This window comes from Euprymna scolopes, chromosome 1 (assembly GCF_053919585.1).
Source record: "Euprymna scolopes isolate OS-2025 chromosome 1, ASM5391958v1, whole genome shotgun sequence".
Taxonomy (NCBI): Eukaryota; Metazoa; Mollusca; class Cephalopoda; order Sepiida; family Sepiolidae; genus Euprymna; species Euprymna scolopes.
The window spans coordinates 19,994,885-20,020,207 of NC_136482.1; the positions used below are offsets into that span (position 1 = coordinate 19,994,885).

Consider the following 25,323-nt stretch of genomic DNA (forward strand, 5'->3'; position numbering starts at 1 on the left):
AACAATAAAACATTTGTTTAAATGTAATTAACTTGGGGACTTTCTGGGTTACTGTGAAAAAAATCAGCATTAATGGACATGTTTTCAACATTTTTTAAGCATCCTTAAAAATTTAGTGGTTTAATGCAGTCTTCGCCAAATAAAAATTTTAACTTATTGCGAAATTGAAAAATTGTCGATCTCCAAACATTCACCATTTTTCAAGGAATTGAGCATTTGAGTCGATGTTTTGTTTAATTGGATTTTTCTCTACTTTTAGTAAAACTTCAGCTCTAAGTTATCTGAGAAGATCTTATTTTTGGTAATTTCCATGCCCCAGCCCATTGTGTATTAAGTTACTGTGGAGAGGTACGTGAAGCATCCTCCCGGTGTACCACGACGGGTCCCCCAAATAGTGGGCAATCAATTTGTTTGAAAAATGGGCAATTTCATTAATTTTAATGACAATAAAAATATGGAAGTGTGAAACATCCATTGATCATCACTCGATGTCCGGTTTTCCTTGCTAGTATTGTATATTTGGGTACTCATGCAGAGAGTCATCCAGACATAACTCAGTGCCTGCCCGGCTTCCCCTGGAACATGACGTCACCAACCAGAGTAAGCAGAGTGTCGCCGATGAAAGCATAACAAGAAAAGAAAAACCTACCTCAAATTTAAAGTTTTATTAACTGTAAAGAAAAATGTTATAACAAGGAAATAGTATTTTGCTGATTTTTTTTTTTGTTATATATATATATATATATATATATTTAAATAAATAATGTTAAAGATTATTTTTTTGTTTGAGAAGGTTCAAAGTTAAGTCAAATAAATACTTTCAAGGAATATTTTTTTTGCAGTTTTTTTTTTTAATAAATAATTGTAAGGAATATCTTTCAAGAAAACATCAATCAAATAATGTTATATTTTTTTTTCACGGAAAAACTAGAAAAATTAAAACAAAACTGGGTGGGATAGTTTTTTTCATATTGAAAGAGCTCTTGTTGTTTCCTCAGACCATTGGACGGCATCACATGACAGCAAAGAAGCTTGTCATCAACCAGGTAGCTTTTGGCGATGTGAGCTAATATGGAGACAAACGGAGCATTACTGAATGTTTGCCTCCACATAAACTCTAGGAGATATGTGTCCAAAAGCTTCCGGTTGGTCCCGCATTCTACTTTGTTGCGTCGTTTTGCATCCTTCCACATTCGCTCCATATGATACGTCGTAGCCTTCTTTTTGAGATCAACGAACTAAAGTTCACCGTCAAATGGCCATACCCCTATTCCCCCACTTTTATCTCCACCGTATGGCCTGGGCCCCCTATTTCCCGGGGATTCCTAAGAAAATATTCCCTGCAAATGTCTTGCAGGAAATTCTTCCAGTCGGCGGTGATGTGCATAGATCGTACTTTGCATTTGTGCTGAAGGTCTTTCTGTGTTGCTTGCTCGAATGGCCACAAGTAGATGCTTTTACGTATGATGGCAATTGTCAGCCTAGACTTGGCAAAAAAGGTACCAGTCCAGATGGATGTAAAGGTTCAGCATTTGGTAACTTGACACCTCCAGGCATAGCCATCGCTTACCTTTCCTCTTATAGTAAGGTTCCACCTGTGCCCACATGATGCACAAGTCTTCATCCGTGTCAGTAATTTTTTTTCTTGACAAAAGTTGAGGACTCCAGCTGGTGTTTTTAGCTGCTCACTTAAGGTTGTAAAATTCATGATTACTAGTTTTTTTTTTTCTGATGTGAAAGTACGAAATGGTGTTTTTTTGTTTTAGTAATTTGTTTTCTTTTCTTCCTCTTCTAAATTGTCGCCTGCTGCTTTGAATTTTCAACTCGTGCGAACGCACGTCGCATTGAAAACCATTGTGCTACATTGTCATTAGCTCAGCTTTATGTTACGTCAGACAGCATTGGCTTACTCCAGTTGTTAACACCATGTTCCAGGCAAAGCTGGGCAGATGCTGAGTTACATCTGGATCACTCTCTGCATGAGTACCTATATTTGGGCAATATATATTCTTTAGTACAGGTTTCATTGAACAACCGTAACAATTCCTGTTTGTTTCTTTTCTGATCCATCCTTTCAATTTGGTGGGCCAGTTATTTAACTATCTACTCGAGTGTGAACAGAAACTCTCCATATGTACAAACGTTTTCAACTCCTATGAGTCTTCATTAGGCACGTGATGAGTTACAAAGTTGCAATTGTGGAATACTGTTATATAGAGAATTGCCAAATAATCTGAACGATGATTATTATGATCGTTTTTGATGTCTAGAAAATGTGTCATGACAAAAGATATTTTTAGGTTAAAAATATTATGATAGAAATGTATCAGGAATGTTAAAACAAACAATGGAGATGATTTTAGTGATGGCATCACGTGATCTTAATGTTATGGGAGTTAATGACGCAAGGAGATAGATTTTGAGAGACGTGCAGTTTAGAGTTTTGAGTCAGACTGGAAAAGTCAGACAAGTTAACACAAAAGATATCGTCTCCGCGTTTTGGAAGCTGGGAGAAACGTGACTTTAGCATTATGCAAAAAATTACGTCTTGCAGCTCCAATGGGAAGTCAAAAATAAAGTTACAAATATATAACCTATTATTGTTTGGTTTCCTTCGGAGGGATATAAACTTGAATAATAAGAGACAAAGACACAGCAAAGAATGGTATGTTCTTTGCCTGTGTGCTACAGACTGAATTTTAATGAACTGTTTTATTATATGTGTAGTAATACACACGGACGAAAAAACGCTTTGGATAATCACAGATTTCAAGGTAGTTCTACTAAAATAGCCATATTTTTTAAACCAAAGCACTTCAAGTCTTCAAATTACTATTGTTTTGTTCGGAAATGAATATACTTTCAAATGAATTAAAATAATGAATGTACATTATATATTTTAAGAGTTTTGAGCAAATAAAGTGATAAAAATGTGAACGTCATAAAATGGCGTTTTCGGTAAGATTTTGTAATGACCCCCCCTGTTTTCTAAAGGTCCGTACCGTGATTGTATGAAGAATTTCGTCATGAAATTTGGGAATCAATAAGAAGAGGTGTTAATCTTAATACTGTCAAGTGTCCGAAATATTTTTGACCATTTCTTTTTTTGTCGTGTTAAAAATAAGACTTTAATATGCCGAGTACTTTAATATGCCGAGTATCGAACATTTTGAAAAAAAAATTCTTCGGACACCCAGTAGTAAGTAAATCAATCTTTTTACTATCTTTATCAATTAAAAGTATTATTTTATGTTGAGTAGGACCGCGGTAATTGATAATTTAAAAGGACCTACCCGAAAAAAAAAAATTGTTTCTATTTATCGAATTTGGTCAAATGAAGTTAATATTACTAGAAGCAGCAGCAGCAGCTCCAGCCTGTAGAATCAGCCATAGCACAGTGTATAAACAAACACGCGTTCTTTAATTTTTATTCAAGAACGAATTAAGAAAAACAAAATGAAACAATGAAAATAATTAAGAAAAACAAAATTAAACAAAATGAAAACATAATGAAATATGAATATAAATGTTCTTATGTTTAATTAGAGCTATTTTGTTATCAGAATAACATTAGTTTAGAACTATTCGGTTTTCAGAATGTATAATAACAATCCCAACCAATTCGGCATTATGAATCTGTTGCAATTTCTCAAATTTTTCGTCAAATTTAAAAACATGGTTAAAAAAAAACAAAATAAACTTTTGTAGATATATAGCTTGCATGCACTTTTATTCTTTAAATTAGTTTTGAACAGCGAATTAAAACAATGTTTTACTGCGAACAGCCACAAATGTTTTTTTTTCAAAATCAAAATAAGTATCAAAATCTCGTTTATACATAGATTCGAAAAAGTTGTCAAAAAACAAATATATAACAAATAAATGTTATCAAAGGCAAGATAAGTTACTTTTCTACCTAACTGGATAATTTTCTAGTGTTTTTATTTAATGTAACATGTTTATTCAGCTCGAAAAACGTACAGTGTTTACCGATGTATTGGAAAATTAAAAATGGTGCCCGGCCCGACTCTCTTTGACACGGTAAGTTTGAGAAAAGGAGTTAAAAATTAAAAAAAAAAACTATACAAAATACTGTTAAAAACTCACCGAATATATGTCAGCCTATGTCACGGTAACATATATTGAGCGAGTTTCTAGCAGTATTTTGTCTACTTTTTTATTTTTAACTCTTTTCCCCAAACTTACCGTTTCAAGAGAGTCGGGCGCCGGCGGGCGCCATTTAAAATTTTCCAAAACATCGTAAACACCGTTTTCAAGCTGAATAAACATGTTACATTAAATAAAAACACTAAAAAATTATCCAGTTAGGTAGAAAAGTAACTTGCTTTTGATAACATTTATTTGTTATATATTTGTTTTTTTGACAACTTTTTCGAATATATGTGTATAGTAATACAAACCCTCAAAATCTATATCAATATTCTTGAAATTTTAAAAGCAGTTAGAAAACACATCAAACTACAATTAGGAAGCTTTTTATTTCGTTAATTTTTTTTTCTACTTATTAAGCGAAAGATATTTTTACAACCTGCTCCAGCGTAGTATAAACGGCCTATGGAATTAGCACCTTCAACCTCGAAAATAGAAATCAACAAATTTATGGAATTTTCTTTGAAATTTCGCAACGCAGTTTCTTATTAAATTAAAACTAAATATATAATATAAAGCCAATAATTATGAACCGCTAACAGTAAATATGAGTGATGAACGCTCTCTTTGTAAAAAAGCTCTCTTAACTTCACCTCTAATCCAAATTATGTGTGGCAAGTCTCCTCCTAAAACACTCTTTAACCCTAACAATAATACTAAGTTCGAGTGGCAAGCCCCCCTCCCCCTCCAACAAAATACCTCTGTAAGCCACATACAAGCATCTAAAACAAACAAACAAAAAATAGATCCTTCCTTAAAGAAAATACACATAAAAATAAATTGGTTAACTGTCCTAAAATGCTAGAATGGCCAGGAAATGGTGAATTATTTTACATTAAATTTTTGTGAAACTAACCGCTCCCCCCTCTAATATTGTTTTTGTTAGCTTTGTCTCTGTCAAGTTTTCAGTATGTTCACACATAATTTTCCTTAGCCCTACAATTAATTCAAAGTCCGAATGGCAACCCTCCACATATTCTCATTGCATAGAAACCCTCTTAAAACTACACATAATCATCTTAAAAAAAAAAACAAAAAAACCATGCATATTTTCCCATAGAAAAAAAAACAGTTAACTGCCCTAAAATGCTAGAATGATCTGTAATAGGAAATTATTTTACATTCAATTCTAAAATAATTTGTTTATCTTTCATTAAAAGTTTTCATGGCATTTTATACATAATTTCCTAAAAAGTTAGAATCGCATTTTGGAGGGGTGGTCAGAAGGAGTTGAGTGGGGTTAAACAAAAGGTGTTAATCTACAATAATACCAAAGAAATATTGCAATATATTCATTTTTAAATGGTCTTATGTTTAGATTTAAGTTTTTTGTACATAAAGCACATTACAATTCAACTTTGAGTTCTCCAACTTCTTTTCTGTTTATGGATACATGGCATTTTTAAGGAATTGCTGCATATTTATGCACATTTACTGCAGATTATTTAGAAACCATAAACTTTGGGAGATTTTCAGTTGCATATTCTGATTCCTTGTACAAAAATACACTTATACAGTAAATTTCATTTTTTAGTCTTGTGTTTTAACAAAGATATGACATTTTTACTGAAAAAGTAGTGTAAAAAATGTGACGAAACGCATATGATCTTAAAGAGGGGAAAATATCCAAACGTGTGAGGCACAAAAATAGCCATAACTTCCTTAATTTTAATCAGATTTTAAAAATTTAAAAAGATTCTTTCTTAGCTCATCAAGCTCTTTCTATGCATACCAATATTGAAATATTTCAAGCTATTTCAATTTTTTCATGTGTATTGCTAATATGTGAAACACCCACATATATATACAGCAATAGAACATCTTAACCACTAGACATCACACTGTATAGATCACAACATTAAAGAGACATCAGTTATATACACCCAGTTTATATACTGCCCAACCATACAATAGGCGGACAGGGTATACTTAAATGATTTCAAATGAGTTTCTCAATAAATTTACCAATTGCAATTTTCTGATTAATCATGTGCTTGATAAAGACTCATAAAATTTAAAAACTGTGACTATGGCGAATTCCTGCTAAGAGTCTAGCTAAACGTAAAATCACTGACCCGCCAAATTGAAAGGATGGATTGGAAAAAAAAAACCCAGGAATTGTTACTATTTTTCAACAGAAGATGCATACATACATACAGGGTGTCTCAAAATGATCTTACACATTTTTAGGTCAAAAAAGATTAAACAAAATGTTTTTTTAAATGTATATAGAATGCCATTTTATTTTAATTAGGTCAAAATTCATTTATATCTCTATTCTCTATTTATGCATTTTTTAAAGGAAATGTTATTGAATCATTTGATTTCTTTGTGTTGATATTGGTTGACCCGCAAGATCACCTGATCCAAACCCCTACGATTTTTTTCTTGTGGGGATATTTGAAGTCAAAAGTATTCAGTCACTGCCCTTGATCTCTTGAAGAATTAAAACAAGCTATTCGTTCTGAAGTTGCTGCTCTCATCTGAAATAATCCATTGAGTTATTGAAAATTTTCGTGAACATCTACAATCGTGTGTTAGCAATGATTGGAAACATTTGTTCAATTTAATATTTAGGATTGTATAAAATAAAAATGGCGTTCTACATACATTAAAAAAATATTTTTTTTAATTGTTATTTAAGTTTTTTTTTTGACCAACAAATGTGTAAGATCATTTTGGGACAATGAAACATGCACATATATATATGATAATGAGAATAATACCTGACTACTTCTTTTTCTAGAGTTGAACTCCGCCACGTTCGAATGCAGGTTAAGCAGAAGATGTGAGTACAGTTTGGTAGAAGACCAAAGCGGTTTTCTGGTGATGGCTTATCAACCACAACTTCCATACAGATTGAACATTCCTTTTCCTTACTTTCAGCAAAAAGGAAGGAATATTCCATCTCTTCTTCAAATTCTTGTGCACATTTCTGAAAAAAATAAAAAATAAAAAAAAAATAAATATAAATATATATATATATATATATATATATAAGAAATAAGAGAAGATTAAGTTAACAAATGGCACAGATGACTCATTAGTTTCAAAAGAAAATGCAAAAAAATGCTTAGTAAATTAGTTGATAAAATTTGGGTTAAAACAATTATAAACCATTTCTGTTTATAAATGTACAATTCTTTTGCATTATTCAAATGACCATTCTCATCTTCAGTGTTACTCAGCCCTGATTTGATGTTATGTCTATGAATACGTTTCCGCGAATAACATTCAAGATGAGAACAGTAGTTCGAAATACAACTAATCAATCCTCATCTCAAAAAATCAGTGCGAATAACACTTGATCCTAAGTGTTATAGGAAATTATCAACTTCTCATTACCAGTAATAATTTGCTTTTAAAACAGTGCATCTTCATATCATTTATAAAAGAAATCACGGAGGAAAATGTGACACTCAAGTATCATATTGATTTGTGTACCCGAGTTCTTCTAAGTGCTCATGAATAGTGGATTTTGATATAAGCCTTTCTGCTACCTTTTTTTTTCATCTCTTTTCAATCCATAGAAAATATACTGCCACTTGGAACATAAGGGACTACTGTTTAGGATTATGTCTTACAAAGGACTCTGGGGAGCTGAGCAGCGAGATGCGTGTTCACATTACATTTAAACTTGTGTAAATTAGTACAGTTAGAGAAGCAGGAAATGGGTCGGAAATTCCAAAATCTAGCAGAAATTAAATAAATGACAATCCCAACAAATACCATGATTAAACCGGACAACCACCCAAACAAAACAAATTTGCTTCCCCCTTGAGGCTTGCATTCACAAATATCTGTGAGCTTAGAATTAATCTAATTTACTTCTTAGTAATCTCCCCAAATATCTTAGCATTAAGTGAAAAAAACCTACCTTCCTCTATCCTCTCTATTTTAACATGACAGGATATTAGGTTACTATTAATAGTATTATAACAGTAACACAGAAAATATTAGGTTGGTGCAAAAACAATATCATTTTCTCATATGTATTACTTTTATATATGACTAGCAGGTGTACCCGGCGTTGCCCGGGTGTTTAGAGATGTGTGTGTGCTCGGGCAGGGTGGTGGTGGTGTTTAAATCAAAACGAAAGAATAAGCGAAGTAATAACCCTGTTTAAATATTATATAAAAAGAAACAATGTTAAAACTTCTTAAAAAAATCGTTGCCGGGTGTTTGTGTCGAGGGAGTGAGGGGGGGGGGGAGTTAAAAAAAAATGTTTTGGTAGGTAGGTAGGATTAAACCCAAAGCCTTGAGGCGAAGTTGGAAAATAAAGTGAAAAAACGCGACACGTTAACCGCTCAACCAGCAAGAAAGAGTAACCGAAATACATTTGAATTTATTTAAGTAGAAACAGAAGTGAAAGGTAACCACACTTAATGAGGTCAAATAGAAGTAGCAGACTGTGGGGCAATTTTTTGGGGTTTGTTTACCCAACTTTGGCTGGTTTTGTTTCCCCAAGATGTTGGGGGGAAACCAGCTCCCCATAAAAAGGGGATTGTCCAAATTGAATAGCAATTGTCTGATATAAGGAGAAACTCTGCATTGATTAAAGCCGATTGCTTTCTGGACGTTCCCGGCAATCGCGCCTGGAAAAATGCCAACTTCAAATTAGTTTCGCTTTCATACAAAAAAGCCGAATCAACACGCGACGATCAAAAAGAAAATCTCAAAAATAGTGCGTAAAAGTCGGGCAAATTAAAGATAGACATGCCCCACATTCTTAAGTCGTAGACATTATGATTTAGACAGCATATAAAAAGTTTTTAGAAGGAGTGAGCCAACTGAGCACTCCCTCGTAAAAAGCCTTTTGCAGACATACAGAAAAAGTGCACACACTAACACACATTTTCACTTTAATATATATAGCCTGGGTACCCGGCTTTGCCCGAGTGTTTGGAGGTGTGTGTTGAGCAAAAAACAAACAAAAAAAAAAAAAACGTGGTAGTAGGCAGGCAGGCTCGAACCCGTACTGTGAAGGAGGGAAAGAACGTGAAACCACAAAAAGAAAAAAAAGTGACATCTTTGCTATTGCGCCCATCGCCAAATCGGAAGTGGCGAAGGTTTATAAAGTCTAGTCAATCGAAAAGAGGGGATGACTTCTGAAAATATTGGTGAAAAAAGCAACCCCTCCCTGTAGAAAAGGGCCAAGTTGAGGGTGAAGGAATTAATGTTTTTAGCCAATTTTTCGATATTTGTCATCCGAGCATCAAAATGATACTGATCTCATGAAAATCTGTCGCCTCTTGTTGAAAGTTTTAGGCAGACATACAAACATACATTAAACAGATAGGCGAGATTTATATTATAGATTTCTTAATTCATTGAGATTATATATATGTGTGTATATATGTCATGTTATATCATTTTGAAGCGCATTTTTTGCTCTATTGAATTTTTTATTCGTTACCATTCTTAATCTCTTCAGTTTTTTTTGTTTTTTTTGCAGGCTTTTCGAAAGCATGGACAAAATTCAAATCCGCATGATTTTCTTGTTCCATATAGAGAACATATCAGAGATGCTCCATGAACCAATATCTTCTCTCTCCTTGCTAAACAGTGAGCAAATGAGACTACTGAATTATGCAAAGCAAGTATTGAAGCACATGTCCCCGCATGGAAATATTATAGCAAGCCTCACTCACCCCCATGATTCACTATAGATTGTCCAGTTGCCATTGCACAAAGGCAGCATGTGCTCCACCGGTTTGTATGTCAAAAGTCAAATGCAAATAGGTAAAAATCTATAGATGCTACAAATCATTGTAAGAGAGTAATAACCACAGCCAAAAGAAAACATGGTAAAATAACCAGGGAACGTATAGAATTGCAGAAGATAGGAACTCGTGATTTCTGGAAAATTTATAATAGTGTAGTGAATAAAGGACAATCAGTAATTCCCCCACTATCCAACAATCAGAAGGTTGCATGCACAGCAACTGAAAAGGCGGAACTGCTTGCTCAGCGACTTGCCTCCAACTCTACCATAGAGTCAACAAACAACTCCCTCCCAAATTTCCCTATGTAGATGAAAGCCACAATTGATTTAAAAAAATATCACCTCTTCACATGTCCACAATCTCATAAAAAACTTAGACACCTCCAAGGCGTGTGGGCCTGACCTTAAACTTGCCATATTAATTAAGAAATGCTCAACTAAACTGGCCCCCCTACTTTTCAAACTCTACAACAACAAATGCCTTGTTGAATCTGGCTTCCCCAGCTGGTCTCTGTAGTACCAGTGTACAAGAATTCTAGCGAAAGGACTCACCCTCTCAATTATCGCTCTATAAGCCCCCCCCCCCTTCACTAAAATCTTTGAGACGCTAATCAATCAAGCACTAGTCCATCACTTTGCAAAAGCTAATCTTCTTTCTGACAAACAGTATGGATTTAGGCAATGTCGTTCTACTGCAGATTTTTTAACAGTCATCTTTGACAAAGTCTGGCATGAAGGGCTGCTAATAAAAAAATCAAATATTGTATAATTGGATGAATACTAAATATAATTAGATCCTTCTAAGACAATAGGACCATCCAAGCTGTCATTGATGGACGTTAATCCAAGCAGCATAACATTAATGTAGGAGTGCCTCAGGGGTTGATCCTTGGACAACTATTATTCCTGTTATTCATGAATGACCTCCCCAATAAGATGGAGTCTGAGATGGGTATATTTGCTGATGATACAACACTATAACATGCATGAGGGAAGAACAAATCTTAGACAATGGCTGAATCATTAGAAAATTACCTCCAGACCATAGTTAAATAGGGACGTAAATGGATGGTGACATTTAATGCTAGTAAGACTGAGCTGCTCTCCTTTAACAATTACAAGAAACCTCTCCAACCACCGATATCTATGACAAATAACATCTTACCTGAGAATTCTTCCTTCAAACTCCTCGGCTTAACATTCATAGGAAATATGAACTGGAATAAATACACTGAGGCCATTGCGAAGGCTACTGTAAGGAAGGTGGGCTCCCTCTATCATGCTAGCAAACTGCTCACACCTGAGAGCATCCTGTACTTCTATATTTGCCCATGTATGGAGTATTGTAGCCACATCTGGGCTGGTGCATCTACCACTAGTCTCTAAGATAAGGTTCAAAAAAGGGTCTGTAATCTAATAGGTAACACTTTTGTCAACTAGGCTCCAATCCCTGTCTTATCGCCACAATGTTGCATCTCTGTGCCTGTTTTACAAGTATTTTAATGGTATGTACTCTGATGAACTCATTGCACTTGTGCCCCCTCAATGTACATATCCTCAACAAACCCGCTTAGCAACAAAATCACTCTTTGACTGTCGAGGTCCCTAAATGTCAAAGTTTTCTACTCAAATAGTTTCTTCCTTAGGACACCTAGACTTTGGAATTTTCTTCCTGCTGCCTCCTTCCCAAACTGTACTGATATGCAGAAGTCCAAATGAAACGTAAACTAACATCTTGTTAATCTTTCTTAGGCATGGCCCCCAATTGGTAGCCCCTTATGCCCAAATGGAATAAAAGGCTTTCTGGAATCTAGAGACCTCAACAGTGAAGGTGTGGGATTTTGCTGGATGTCGGGTTAGTCAGAAGTATGTACCTTGAGAGGACAAGTGCTAAGAGTTCAGAACACATTCCATTAAAGTACTTTTAAAACAGGCACAGGGATACAACACGACAGTGATGGAACAGAGGTTAGAGCTTGGCCGACGGTGCAGAATTTATTAGATTTAACGTTCTTTTTTTGACCCTGTCTAAGAGTGAAAAACTAGTGATAGATGCACCAGTCCAGCTGTGGCAACAATACTTTGTGCATGGGCAAATTGTGGCAACAATCTACTGATCCAATAGTGATTTTACTTCACATTTTATTGTGTTGTGCATTGTTCTCCATATCTTGATTTGGTGATCATCTGAAGTGGTTTTCCGAAGCAATCATTATGACTAAACCGGCACTTCTGCAAAGTTGTTAGCTGAAGCATCTCCACTATACACCCCCCCCCCTTTTTGTTGTAGTTTGAAAGGCATTTTTGCCTTCATGGAAATAAAAAAGGATTAAATACTAAGTGCCTAAAATAGCTCTTACAATCTTCCATTTTCAAAGGGCTCCAAAATAACGCAAGTTTCTTTCGCACCGAGAAAAGGATCTCAAATAAAGCAGAAAAAGTAAAAAGGTAGCAATTCAAGCCATTTTCTTTTTAGTATTCATTTGAATCAAATAAAATATTGGTTTGGCATGTTTGTTTTTTGTATTTTACAGGGAATCACTGTTTATCAAGACTAAAGGCTAGTCAGAGATAAGATTAATGAATGTCATGTGGCCAGGGAAAATATTGAAAAATTGGGTAGAAATTAATTATTTAAGAACATTTTTGTTGGACTTGAAAATGACCACGTTATAGTCAGCTGGAAGCAGCTCTGTGGTATTATGTTCCACAGATGGATAGTTAAAAAAAAAAACAAAAAAACAAAAACTTTGTTCATGAAATTTTCATTTAGTTTTAGGCAGAGAAAGAGTAAAAAGGGGAAATTGCTGACAGTGGTTGTACCTAGACAGTGTTGTACTTAAATAATTCTGTTTCAATATTTGATGTTGGCATGTTAAAATATAGGAAAGGAAAATTCAATATCACAACAAGTAAAGGGAAATTTTCCACTAGAAGTTAAAAGTCAGGAATTTATGTTGATGTGCCCAATAAGTGAGGTCATGACATGAATGAGACGCTGTAGAAAACAATTTGATTTGGTCGGCTGAACAAATTCAGACATCTTTTTTTCTTCTTTTTTATAAACCTGTAATACTTACTAACTTATGTTTTTGCCGCTGTTCCGCGTCTGTTGGGTGTAAAATAGCTGTGCCACACATATCACATAAGTCACCATGGGTGTAGTTACACCGTTCCTTATCAGGACAAACACGATAGGGACAAAAGACTTCTGATTGTGGAGTGTCATTGCAGGTTTTATCAGGTGTATCCGGTGAATAAGGTAATTCTACAGAATGATCTGGACAAGAATCTTTTGGGGTTGCCGAAGTTTCAGTAATCTGGGCATAACTGGGAGCTAGTGAATGAAAAAATGTTTAAGAAATATCAAAACAATTGAAGCTTAAATAAAATTAAAAAAGAAAAAACTGCTTTCATTTTTATAAAACTTTTCAATAAACAAAAACATTATTTTGGATGATTTCGCATATTTAATAATCCAAACGAGTCAAATTTTGAAAGTTCTTTGCTGAAAATGTAGATCAAAACATAATATCCGTAAACTGATTTTTATAGAAATAACGGTACTGATGCAGATTAGTGATGTTTTAAACCAATGCTTTCAAGTGAAAACATGTATTTGAGGGTCATGTCAAAATGAATTCCTAAAAGTGATCGGGTAGGAAAATATTTTTTTCTTTTAATTTATAAAAGAGTAAATCTTTTATCAAGGCCCAGAAGCCACTCGAAGAAAACGGCTAATGAGGGGACGGTAGTATTGAAACAATCGCGTGGTAATCGTTAGTAGTAGAAATTTGGTAAATTGGAATATTTAAAGGAATGGCTCATCAAGACCTTATTTATAACGTAAAAATAAAATCTATTGAGTTTATCCATTTATAGTTTTATTGTACAGTTTAATGTTGAAGATCCAGGGTAGATAACTACAATTGATCACTCAAAATATAATTGCAAATTATTTAGGACTTTTACCCTACAATTTAATGTTGAATTATTTAGGACTTCTACCATGGCAACAGAGATATAGAAGGCCTGTTAACTGAAAAATGCCTGCAGGCAATGTAGGTAAAATTTGTCAAACTGTTACTGTTGATACTATATGACAGCAGTTTTAAAAAGAGCATTAAAACATGTTAAAAAAGAAAAAGAAAGGAACCCAATTCAATTAATAATGAAACTGAACTTTATCTATATATATAAAAGTGAAAATGTGTGTGTGTGCATTTTCGCCAGGCTTTTCGGTCGGCTCACTCCTTAAAACTTTTTATATGCTGTCTAGATGATAATATGTAAGACTTAACGGGGGTTGTGCATGTATTTAATTTGCCCGAGTTTTAAACGCTATTTTTTCCAGATTTTTAGATCGCCGCATGTTTCTTTTGCTATTCGGTATAAAAAAAGCGAAACTGAATTCGAATTGGCTGGGTGATCTCCAGAAAGCTATATAAACGTTTGGTCAATGTCGGCTTTTCACCGTCATAGCAGACGATTGCTTTCATTTGGACAACATTCCTCTAATAAATGGGGGAGCTGCTTTTCCTCCTCAAAGTTGGATTTTCACCTCATTAAAAACTGTCCCGTAGAAAATGTTAACTGTTGAATAGCCATTGCTTACGTTATCGTAAATCTTAACTCCGCGACTTCTATTTAACCTCATTAAGCAGGCACCTATCAATTCTACTTAAATAAATTCAAACGTCTTTCACTTACTCTTTCTTGCTGGCCAAGCGGTTTTTTTATCTTCGCTTCAGGGCTTCAAGTTCACTCCTAACTACATACCAAAATTTTTTTGATTTAAGAGTACACACACCTCCAAACACCCGGGCAACGCCGGGTACCCCTGCTAGTTCAATATAAAATATAAATATTATCTATGTAAAATCATGTAATTTTAAAGCAATATATGATCTAATACCGAGAAAACTGAATTATGAATTCAGGGAACAAACAATTAAAGAAACATAAAACAAACAATTCTTAGCGTTGGAGACAAGATCACAGTGTAGTAGTATCTGTTCTGATACTACAATTCACCTTTTCTGTCCTCAGCTGAAATCCTTTATGATTGAGACAATTTTTATTTTTGTTTCTATCCAGAGGGCCCCTTATTCGGGAACTGGATCCCCCCCCCCAAGATTATATGTTGAAATATTTAAATAACTATTACTTTTAATACAGAAATTATATTTAAAGTTTTGGTTTTCTGTTCTTCTATGTTCATTTTTTCCCCATGTTTTTCATCAAAATCTGTAGCGTATTTTCATCAGTTACATGGTTAGTAGTCCTATACTTTGCTATAGTCTTCATTTTCATATCAGTGCAGAATACATGAATACGGAAATGAAGTTCACATAACTACTAAAAGACAATCATACTATAATGTGAACATTGGTTAAAAATAAGAAAATGTAGTAAAAATTTACGATATTAAATCTGGGTGGTGGTGAATTTGGGAGGGGACATTATTATTATTATTATTTCACTCACTAGTTGTTTCACAGGCCATCATCAGTGATCGCTCACTGGCAGTAACCTGTGGTATTTGCTGGAGATCACATGACAACAAGTCTTTCCAGATTTCCAATGTTCTCCACCTCTTGACCACTCGTGCAGATGATTGCACATTATCGCAACAGCCGTTTGCTATTGATTTCTCGTTGGCATCAGCCATTACTGTTTCCTGGGGTTTGGGAGACAAAATGCCTCCCCAAGGTACCAGATTTGAACTGCACATTTCCAGAGGAGGTTTAGTTAGTACTCTCCCACCTCGGACTTTCCATCCTCCCTGACTCTTCACAACTAGTTGGTGTGGTGTCAGTCGAGGTCATCTACAGTTTTTTTTTTTGGCACTTCACGGGGAACGTGAACCCTGCGTAAACGAGTTTTAATCAATGGCTGCTCCCTGAGGTTTTCTTTCGCTTTCTACGTATATATATATATATATATATATATATATCATACACGTTTTTGTAATCAATTATGTATTTTATTTTTTGAATTTTTATTTTTTAAATGAAATTTGATTCATACTTTTATTTTGTGCTTGTTTTTATTTTATTTTCATTTTTTTAAATTTATTTTTATTATATTATATTCTCCATTTATATTTTTATTTCTTGCTATTTTTTTCATACACATTCAAATAATGCTTTTGGCTTTTTTTTTTGCCTTAAATAGTAACTTCCAAAAAGTTTTCGTGATTAAATAAACCAATGAAAACCTTTTGTGTATGCGCTTTTTAGGGAGCAACCATTAAATTAAAACCTGTTTACACAGGGCCAACATTCCTTGTGAAGCACCTTTTTTTTTTATTGTTGTTGTTGTTGTAATAATAATAATAATAATAATAATAATAATAATAATGGTGCTTGTGAAGTGCATGAACTGTGCTATATTTTAGATAGGATTTAAGTTTAATTTTTATGGTATCTTTTTTTTCTCATTAAATTGTTAGGTGAAAGTGCAGAATAATTAGAAAGCCCTCCCTCCTGCTAAGAATGGCTTTCTAAATAACATTATTTCAGTGCTGTGCATACAACATTTATTTATAAGATAAAACACAAGAAAATAAGTTCACTAAAATTTAATGTACACTTTATTTTTAGTTCATATCAAAACTTTAATTAAAACTTATTAGTTAATGAATTTTTAAGATGAATTTGTGTTCATATGTCTCTGGAGAGAATAGAGAATTTCCTATTTCAGTCATGTAAATTATTTACAGATAAAATGTTATAAAACAAACAAAAACTTGAGTTTGAAATATATTTCAAAGAAATAAATTACGCCCAGTGCTAAAATATTGAATTCATTGATTGTTTTAGTTAAAAAAAATAAATAAATAAAAAAAAATAAAACAAAAACTAAATAACTTGTGAAAAATGTTTCTAACCCTAAAATACTTGGAAATACTCAATGAAAAGTTTTATTTATTATTAAAAGAACGGACTGAAAAATATTCTCATATAAAAATTGTTTGTTTTGCAGTTCAAACAAATAAATAAAATGAAATATTCAACTTCCTTCGGTAGAAATAAAACAAGTTCACTTACCATTATATTTTGTTAGATTAAAATTATCCCAATGTGCAATTATGATAATTATAATAATAATCTAAATGAAGAATTGTTTTTTCTCTTCAGGAGAATAAAAAACAATTACAAAAAAAAAAAATCACAATTTAAACAGCCACAATATAAAGCAACAAAAAACATTTTTATGGCCACGTGGTTGAACACCGGAAACATTAGGCACCTTCATGCCTTTACCTCCATGTTGATAATGACGTCACCCTGTCATGTTCATTGACCTACTTTCTCGGTAGCCGTGCTTCTACCCTACAATGTAATGTTGAAGATCCAGGGGAGGTAACTGCAATTGATCACTCAAAATACCATTGCAAATTACTTAAGATTTCTACCCAGTCATGGATAACAAAACAAAAGCATGCTACCCCTGTAGATTAAATAAAGGCTTCTGTACAGAATTCTGTGCAGATTTCCTGAGTTCAACAGAAAGATAAAGCTGAAGAAGGACAAAGTTTACATCAACGAAGACTTTGGGAAAATGACACCCAAGATGAGAACAATAGTCCAAAAAATCCTGATAATAAAATTAGTGTACACTAAATATTACATATAATAAGAGTAGAATTTTAATAAAACAAAAATTTAGTATTTGAGTCAACGAAGTCTGAACCATTTTGCGTCAAGCTAACGTCTTTGATTATATCCCTTCTAATATAAAGGTAATATAATGTCTTACAGTTTGGAGTTGACTCTAAATAGTAATTTATTTTTATTTTTTTAATTAACCGTTACTCAATTATTTTCGGTAATCTTTATAATCTGTATATCATACTTTTCATTGAACAGCAAGTATATCCATACATTTTCCTGTTATTTTATTCTGAACTGCTATATTTCACATGTTTTCCTTTCATAAATAAGTACCAAAACTTGTATTTTTATGTAGACTTTATGGAGACTGTAGTTTTGTTCACAGAGGTCGTACAAAGAATCCCATAAACCTCATAGTAAATCTATCGTAGTGGTTAATAAGATTGTCTCACTTTTAATATGAACTGTCACAAAGTCTTCTGGTTCAGAGACAAATGAATGCTTCATACGAAGGGCATTCAAAAAAATAATGCTTTCGATTTTTTTTTATTCCGCCCAAATGGATCAGAGGGACTGCAAATTGCAATATAATGACCTGAAAGTTTAATCTTTCTGTTGCAGATATTGAGTGCGAGACTTAGAAAGTAACTCCTGTCATGGACATGTGTCAGAAGTAGAGATGAATCATTAATTATTGTGAAAGTGCATTGAGAATGGTGTTGACTATGTAGGAAAATATATTCTAGAGTACAAAAAGTCGCTCACTTTAATGTTACCATTTCCGTTTTCGTAGCTATTTAACTTTTTGTGTTAGAGAAAAAAAAAAAAAAAAAAAAAAAAAAAAAAAAAAAAAAAGGTACTTGTACAGTTTAGTCAAGACATTAAAAAATGAAAATATCGAAAAAAGGTTATATTGTATGTATCCGTTTTGGACTGAAGATCTCCGAAAAAAAATTTCATTTAATTTGATCAAGTAGTTTTTTTTTTACAGCGGAAAAACACATTTTTATGAAAGCGTGTTGAAGTTAGCCATTGTTGAATTTGCTGAACACACCACGGGGAGATAACTCCATGTAAAGCGCCGACACTCGCTCCCCATCTTTATTACTAGCATTTCTTCCTAAAAATCGAACCTTTTACTCGGTATCATAAATTGTTTTTTCGCTATAAAATAAAAACTACTTGATGAAATAAAGTGAAATTTTTTTCCAAAGAACTTCGTTCCATAACGGATACGTACAATATAATCTTTTTTTTCGATATTTTCATTTTTTTAATGTCTTGATTAAACTGTACAAGTACCAAAAAAAATTTACAAAATAAGTGGCCTTATTTTTGGAATGACCCTTTTATCTTGTGTAAGTATTTAGGGTACTTATGCAGAATAGGGACTGCATCATTGTGGGAATATTTTGGCAAGTTATGTAAACCACCGGAAAGTGCCAAACGAAAACTTTTTTTTTTTTTTTTTTTTTACTGAAAACGATAGTCAACATTGAAAATGCTGCAAACATTTAAAAATTAAAGAAAAAAAAAAAACATGATTATAACTAAAAACAAGTCAAATGACAGTGACTTATTTCCCCCCTGCTTTTTAAGTATTTCTGCTCTTATCAATAGTGGATCAACAAAATACAATATACCAATTTTTTAGTTTTGCTACTTATACAGATTATGAGCTGTGTAGAAATAGCATTATTATTTAAAAACCCATTCTTAATATGGGGGGGGGGTACTTTTACCTGACAAATTAATAAACAAAAGCTACAGTAGAAAATTGAATGAAACTTGAAAATCCTATCTAAAATATAATTCAGTCATCCATATTCCGCATAAGTAGTTTATTTTTAAATAAACTTTTACTGTATAAGATTTCTGAATTTTTGGTATAGTTACCTGATATAGAAGTATATTAAAGGGTTTTCCAATTCATTAATTTGGAATGAAATTTAATTTACCCCCAAACTTCTATAACACCTCCTCCCTCTCACACAGTATACGTTAAGTACAAAATCAGAAATATTCACACTTACCTGGAACAGTGTCATGTGCTTGGGGGATAAACACTGGAGAGTCTTTAACCCAGTCTGCTTTTGTTTTAATTCGTCCCCCGCTTAATATCACTTTGTCGCTTGTAGATGGAGCTGAACTCCACATGCCAGAACTATAAAAAGTGTCAAGGTCATCTTGAATTTCCTGGTCCCATAAATCAATTAGTTTGCTTTCTGTTTCAGGGACATAACTTTGAAAATCTGGAGGATCAGGACGCGTATTCTCTGTTACTGGAGAAACAGTAAAAGGAGTTGAAGGGAATGATGATGGTGTGGGGTGTGCTGGACTGGCAGGGCGAGGTTTTTCATGGTCATATCTGGAGAAAAAAAAAAAAAAAAAAAAAGTTACGCATATGAATAACAGCTTTTTGGGTTTGCAAAGGATATTATTTTTCACCATGTCAAAGCAAGTCATAGGCTATGCTGTTATACACCACCAGTTCTGTACAGGACAAGATGATGTGAACATGCATATATCTGTACGTGATGCTGCTAATAAAAAACCTTGATTCCAGTAAAGCAACCGGCCCTGATGGTATTCCAATTATAGTACTCAAAAGACTTAAACCAAAACTAGCACTCATCCTTACAAAACAGTTTAAATGTTGTTTTAAGGAGAACTGCTTCCCATCATCCTGGAAAATCTCATCAGTATGCCCTGTATTTAAGAATTCAGGTGATCGCTCATCTCCCTCTCAGTACAGGTCAATAAGTCTCCTGTGCGTCATGAGTAAGTTGCTGGAATCTGTTAAATAGAGAAGTAATCAACCGTCTTAGCAAAAATAACCTTAGTGACATGCAATATGGTTTCTGTTCTGCTAATTGTACAGCAGATGTGCTTACAATTATATCTCATAGGACTAGTGAATCTCTTGATGGAGGCAACCTTTCTAGGGCAATTGCTCTTGACATATCAAAAGTCTTTGATAGAGTATGGCATAAAGGTTTACTTCACAAGATCTACAGATACGGTATAGCTGGAAATGTCTTCTCAATCATTAAATCATTTCTCTCTGATAGGTTCATAAGAGTAGTGGTTGCTAGGTAGATATCTGAAGCTCTTAATATTAATGCTGGAGTCCCTTAGGAGTCAATCTTAGGCCCAACTCTTTTCCTGATCTACATTAACGATCTTCCAAGTCACATCCTTACATCATTCATAGACATTTATGCTGATGATACTACTATCTATGGCAGCACATCTAAGCCTGTAAACGACCAAGTTCTGATTCTCTCTCCTCTGATCTTGAGCAAGTGGTACAATGGGGAAAGAGGTAGCTTGTTACTTTTAATGCATCTAAAACCAAGCTTCTATGTTTACATCATCAACGCTCTAATCCCTATCTGGCATCAATTGAAATGAATGGCTCTCGTCTTGAGGAGACCTCATGTTTTGACAAGCTTCTGGGTTTGACCTTTGCTCCTGATCTGAAATGGAACACATACATTAAATCTGTTGCCAAGGCTGCTGGAAAAATGGTGGGATACTTCTATCGATCCAGTAGATCGATCATTGCTGATGCAATTCTCTATCTATATAAGAGCCAGGTACGTTCAAGGATGGAGTACTGTTGCCACATCTGGGCAGGAGCTACTAGAAAGAACTTATCTTGCCTTGAAAGACTTCAAAATAGACTTCGTAGCCTCATAGATGATCTCCTTTTCTCTTTCCTGCAACATCTTTCTCACAGAAGAGATGTTGTGAGTTTGTCTCTGCTTTATCGTTATTTTTATGGCAAGTGCTTGGCTGAGCTCCAATACATATCCCTCCCTTCGCCAGACTTTCACAATAAAGACCCGTCTAGCAGAAAACACTATCACTAATTTCCCCAACTCTTTATCTGTGCTTAAACCTAAACGTAGATTCCATGAACAAAGCTTCTTTCTTAGAACTGCACGCCTATGGAATTGTCTTCCGTTTTCCTGCTTTCCAGCTGACTACAATATGGTTGTCTTCAAGTCTAATGTAAACAAGTTTTTGATGAGCCAGTCCATATAAGTTAACAAATTTACTGAATTTCCATTACTAACGATTACTATATTGTCCAATTTCTACTGTACACTCTTTAACCCTTATCCTCGAGTTGACTCTTGGCCTTGATCTGGTCGACATTGTAATGAAAGTCTTCACACCAAGCAAAACCAAAGTCTAGTTTCCTGGCAGGGTCACAATAATAGATGTTTATAATTTTTTTTTAGGTTACAAATGGTACACCTTCACCTAGGTGAATGACACGACTTGCAGCACTGAATCTTTGCTTGATTAGATCTAAACACAAGTCCCATCAACAAAGTCTCTTGGCTGAGAGCTTCAGTCTAGCAGTTCGAGGGAAGAAACTATTAGAGTCGAAAGCTTTTTGCCATCTCGGGATTTCTACGGTGAGGGAGTAAAATTTTGTTGCTTGTCAAGTTAGTTGGGGGTATTTATGCCAAGTGCTAGGAGTTTGCCAGAAAATATTCCATTAAAATACTTGTAAAACAGCACTGCAGTGATGGGACAGGGGTTGTAGTTTGGTTGATAGTGCAGGACCTATTCGGTTGGAGACTCTTTTTTGGATTCTGTCTAAGAGGGAGAGGCTAGTGGCAGATGCCCCAGCTTAGATGTAACAATACTCCATGTATGAGCGAATAGTGGCTTTGTAAAGATAACGGATACTGTGCCTAAACCTAAACGTAAATTTCACGAACAAAGCTTTTTTCTTAGAACTGCATGCCTGTGGAACTCTTCTGATTGCCTGCTTTCCAGCTGACTACAGTCAGTCTTCAAGTCCAACATAAACAAGTTCTTGATAGACCGTCCCCCTAAATAATCCAATTTACAAAATTCCCACTACTTATGTTTACTACACTATAATCACATTGACTAACGTATACCATTAACTCTTATCCTCGAGTGGCCTTCAGGCCTTGATAAGTGGTGATTGCTGTGTAAAAAAAAAAAAAAAAAAAAAAAAAAAAAAAAATCACACACACAAGAATGTTTTCATCCTAAATGCTATGCAATTATGCACTATATATAAAATATAGAACTGAGTGTAATAGTTAAATGAAACAAATCATCTACCAGGAAACCATAACAAAATTATTAAAATACGTTTTTCAAAATATATTTCAGAATATGCAAATTAGTTAACTTTTATTTAGTTGCTTGCATATCCATGAGCGAGTATGTTAAGTTTATTTTAATAATTTTTAAATAGAAAAAGTAGGCTTTTAATATCAATGTCAGTGTGACGAAAAACTACTTTATATATAGATTCAAATATTGACTCACAAAGTAGAAGTTTCGTTTATAAAAATAATACTTGATCAATTTACATGATTTTTTGGGATATGATATTTTCGTTTCATCACGGACATGTACATCATAAAGGTTTTTGTTTTTAATATAAGGGGAATTCTGGACAAGAACCCTGGATTTTTGTACAGATGTGCTCAAGTTGTTCAATGCCAAATAAATAGCTTATCACAAAAGTGGTAAATTAATGTAATCTTTGGCAGTTAAAAAGAAAAAGACACTTTTGGTATTAAGAAAAGCAAAAAAGGCAACAAAATGTACACACCTGCAGTTAGCTCCATAAGTACAACATCCCATCAAATAATACCGACACACCATATCGACAACACTATTTTCACGATCGTGGGAATATCTGCAACTACTGCCGTCACGGCAAATACCACTCAAGTAATATCTGTGGAAAAAAAAAAAAAAAAAAAAGAACATGTTGAGAAATTATATTATACACAAATAGGTTTGTCACAGAAAACTTAAATGAAGTACCAAAATAAAAGTCTGATTATTGCTGTAACAGCCCTCACGATGGTAGAGTTAAACTAGCTTCTTTGCTAATCTGCACTACATTCCAAACCATGGCTGGTAACAATTCCACTGTGGAAAACCAATCATCATCCAATCCATCACTGATCATTGTTGCTCAGGTTCCCAGCTACCTACCAATATGCTTGCACAATACAGAGAGGTAGGAAGCACTATATTGATGAGTTACATTCATAAACTATCGAAAAATATCATTGCAACAATTACGTTTCGGAATTTTGAGATGATGGAACCTGTGACATAATAGATAACGCACTTGGTAATCTGGAGGTTTAAGTTCAATCTCAGTGTGAGCGATAAAAAGAATACAATTGCAAATTACTTAAGACTTTTACCCATGGCTGACTAGATGTGAATGTTACCCGGGTGGATTAAATAAAGGACTGCTTAAAATTTAGTGGAGATTCCTAAATTTGACACAATACACACGAAGAAGAGTGGAGCAGGAACCCCTTCCCCCATATATATGAGATATTTTTATTTTCATCTATTTTTCAATTTTTGCAGTAGATTATTATTGAATGGAAACTAATCTATCAAATTATCAAAAAAATAAATCAATATTTAAATATTTGTAGGAGGTGCTCAGTTTCTAATGCATTCAAATAAATCTGATCTAAAATGGGTAATCGATTTACTAGAACATTGCATTAGAAACTGAGCACTCCTCACAAATACTGACTATTTTTTTTTTGATAATCTAGTAGACTAATTTGATATTAATTCGCTGAAAAAATTGGAAAAAGATTTGCACAAAACCTGTTGAGCTAAAATAAAATGGTGGTCTTATTAGAGATCTAGTCAAGTCGCAATTATCACCCAAAATTTTTAAAAAATAGATAAACAATGTCTATTTTAGTGCGTCTTTGATCTACAAAATTTAAGGATTGATTCAATATTTTCTCAATTATATATATATATATATATATATATATATATATATATATATATATAGAAAATTTCCATGTGGATGGCTGTGGTAGATACAGCCAAAACAAAAAGTATTTTTTGATGGAGTCTCTCTTTAAAGATCTCCCAAAAATCAAGTAATTATCCAATCAATACAAAATTTTCACTGATTATTCAGTGAAGAATGAATTTTATAATGGTGTATTTTTTTTTTTTTTCATAATCAATATTTATATATTTCTTTGCCTAAATCCCCTCCTTTATTTATGAATACAAATATGCTTAAAATTATCAGCCAAAACTGATCAAAATGTATTGTATTGTGGGAAGGATGAGGATTGTAGATAAAAAAAAAAAAAAACTGCGCACATATCAGATTTTAAGGTTGAAAATCCAAATTTTGAATGTGTTTTATTTTCATAGTTTGTGTTTAGAACATGTGTAAAATTTGTTGAATATGTTAATAATTATTCTTTCAGATTAACAAAAAAATAAATATTTTCATTATTTTTGCACACTACTTTTTAATTTATTTTTGAAAGATTAAAAATTTTCTTTTTGGTAGCCCGATATTGCTAATATACCATTAAATAGGAAATGCTTTGAAGAATCGAAAAAAAAAAAAAAAAAAAAAAAAAAAAATTGATAAATAACTGCACATTTTGCTAAAAATACAATTTCTTTCGGCAATTTCTTGTTTATTCACTGATGGTGGCTCAATTGTGATACTAGATGCAGGAGTTGTTTTCAACACATACGATGCCTAGCATTCTCAAAATGGTCACCCATCTGGTACTGACCAGCCTTTTTTTTTTTTTTTTTTTTTTACATGGGGGTCACCATTTATCAAGGCCCGAAGGCCACTCAGGGATAAGGGTTATTGCGTGTACAGTAATCAATGAGATAGTTTGTAGTAATCATTAGTATTGGGGGTTTTGATAGAGTGTCTTAAGGAGGCGGTTTGTCAGGAGTTTGTTTATGCTGGACTTGAAGACGTCCAAGTTGTAGTCA

The 25,323-nt window shown here is 33.6% G+C and overlaps 1 protein-coding gene across 3 annotated transcripts in view; it reads right to left on the reverse strand.

Moving 5' to 3' along the window:
* LOC145284517 (putative E3 ubiquitin-protein ligase makorin-1) overlaps nt 1-25,323 on the reverse strand; it is a 152,449-nt gene that overhangs the window by 16,687 nt on the left and 110,439 nt on the right. For all 3 annotated transcript variants that reach the window (XM_080133502.1, XM_080133538.1, XM_080133441.1), the window contains 4 exons: nt 23,129-23,257; nt 19,548-19,882; nt 12,976-13,232; nt 6,897-7,105 (listed from right to left, as the gene is read on the reverse strand). In XM_080133502.1, coding sequence (XP_079989628.1) covers nt 6,897-7,105; nt 12,976-13,232; nt 19,548-19,882; nt 23,129-23,181 — 854 coding nt within the window. In that variant the 5' untranslated portion in view covers nt 23,182-23,257. The remainder of the gene's footprint in view (nt 1-6,896; nt 7,106-12,975; nt 13,233-19,547; nt 19,883-23,128; nt 23,258-25,323) is intronic.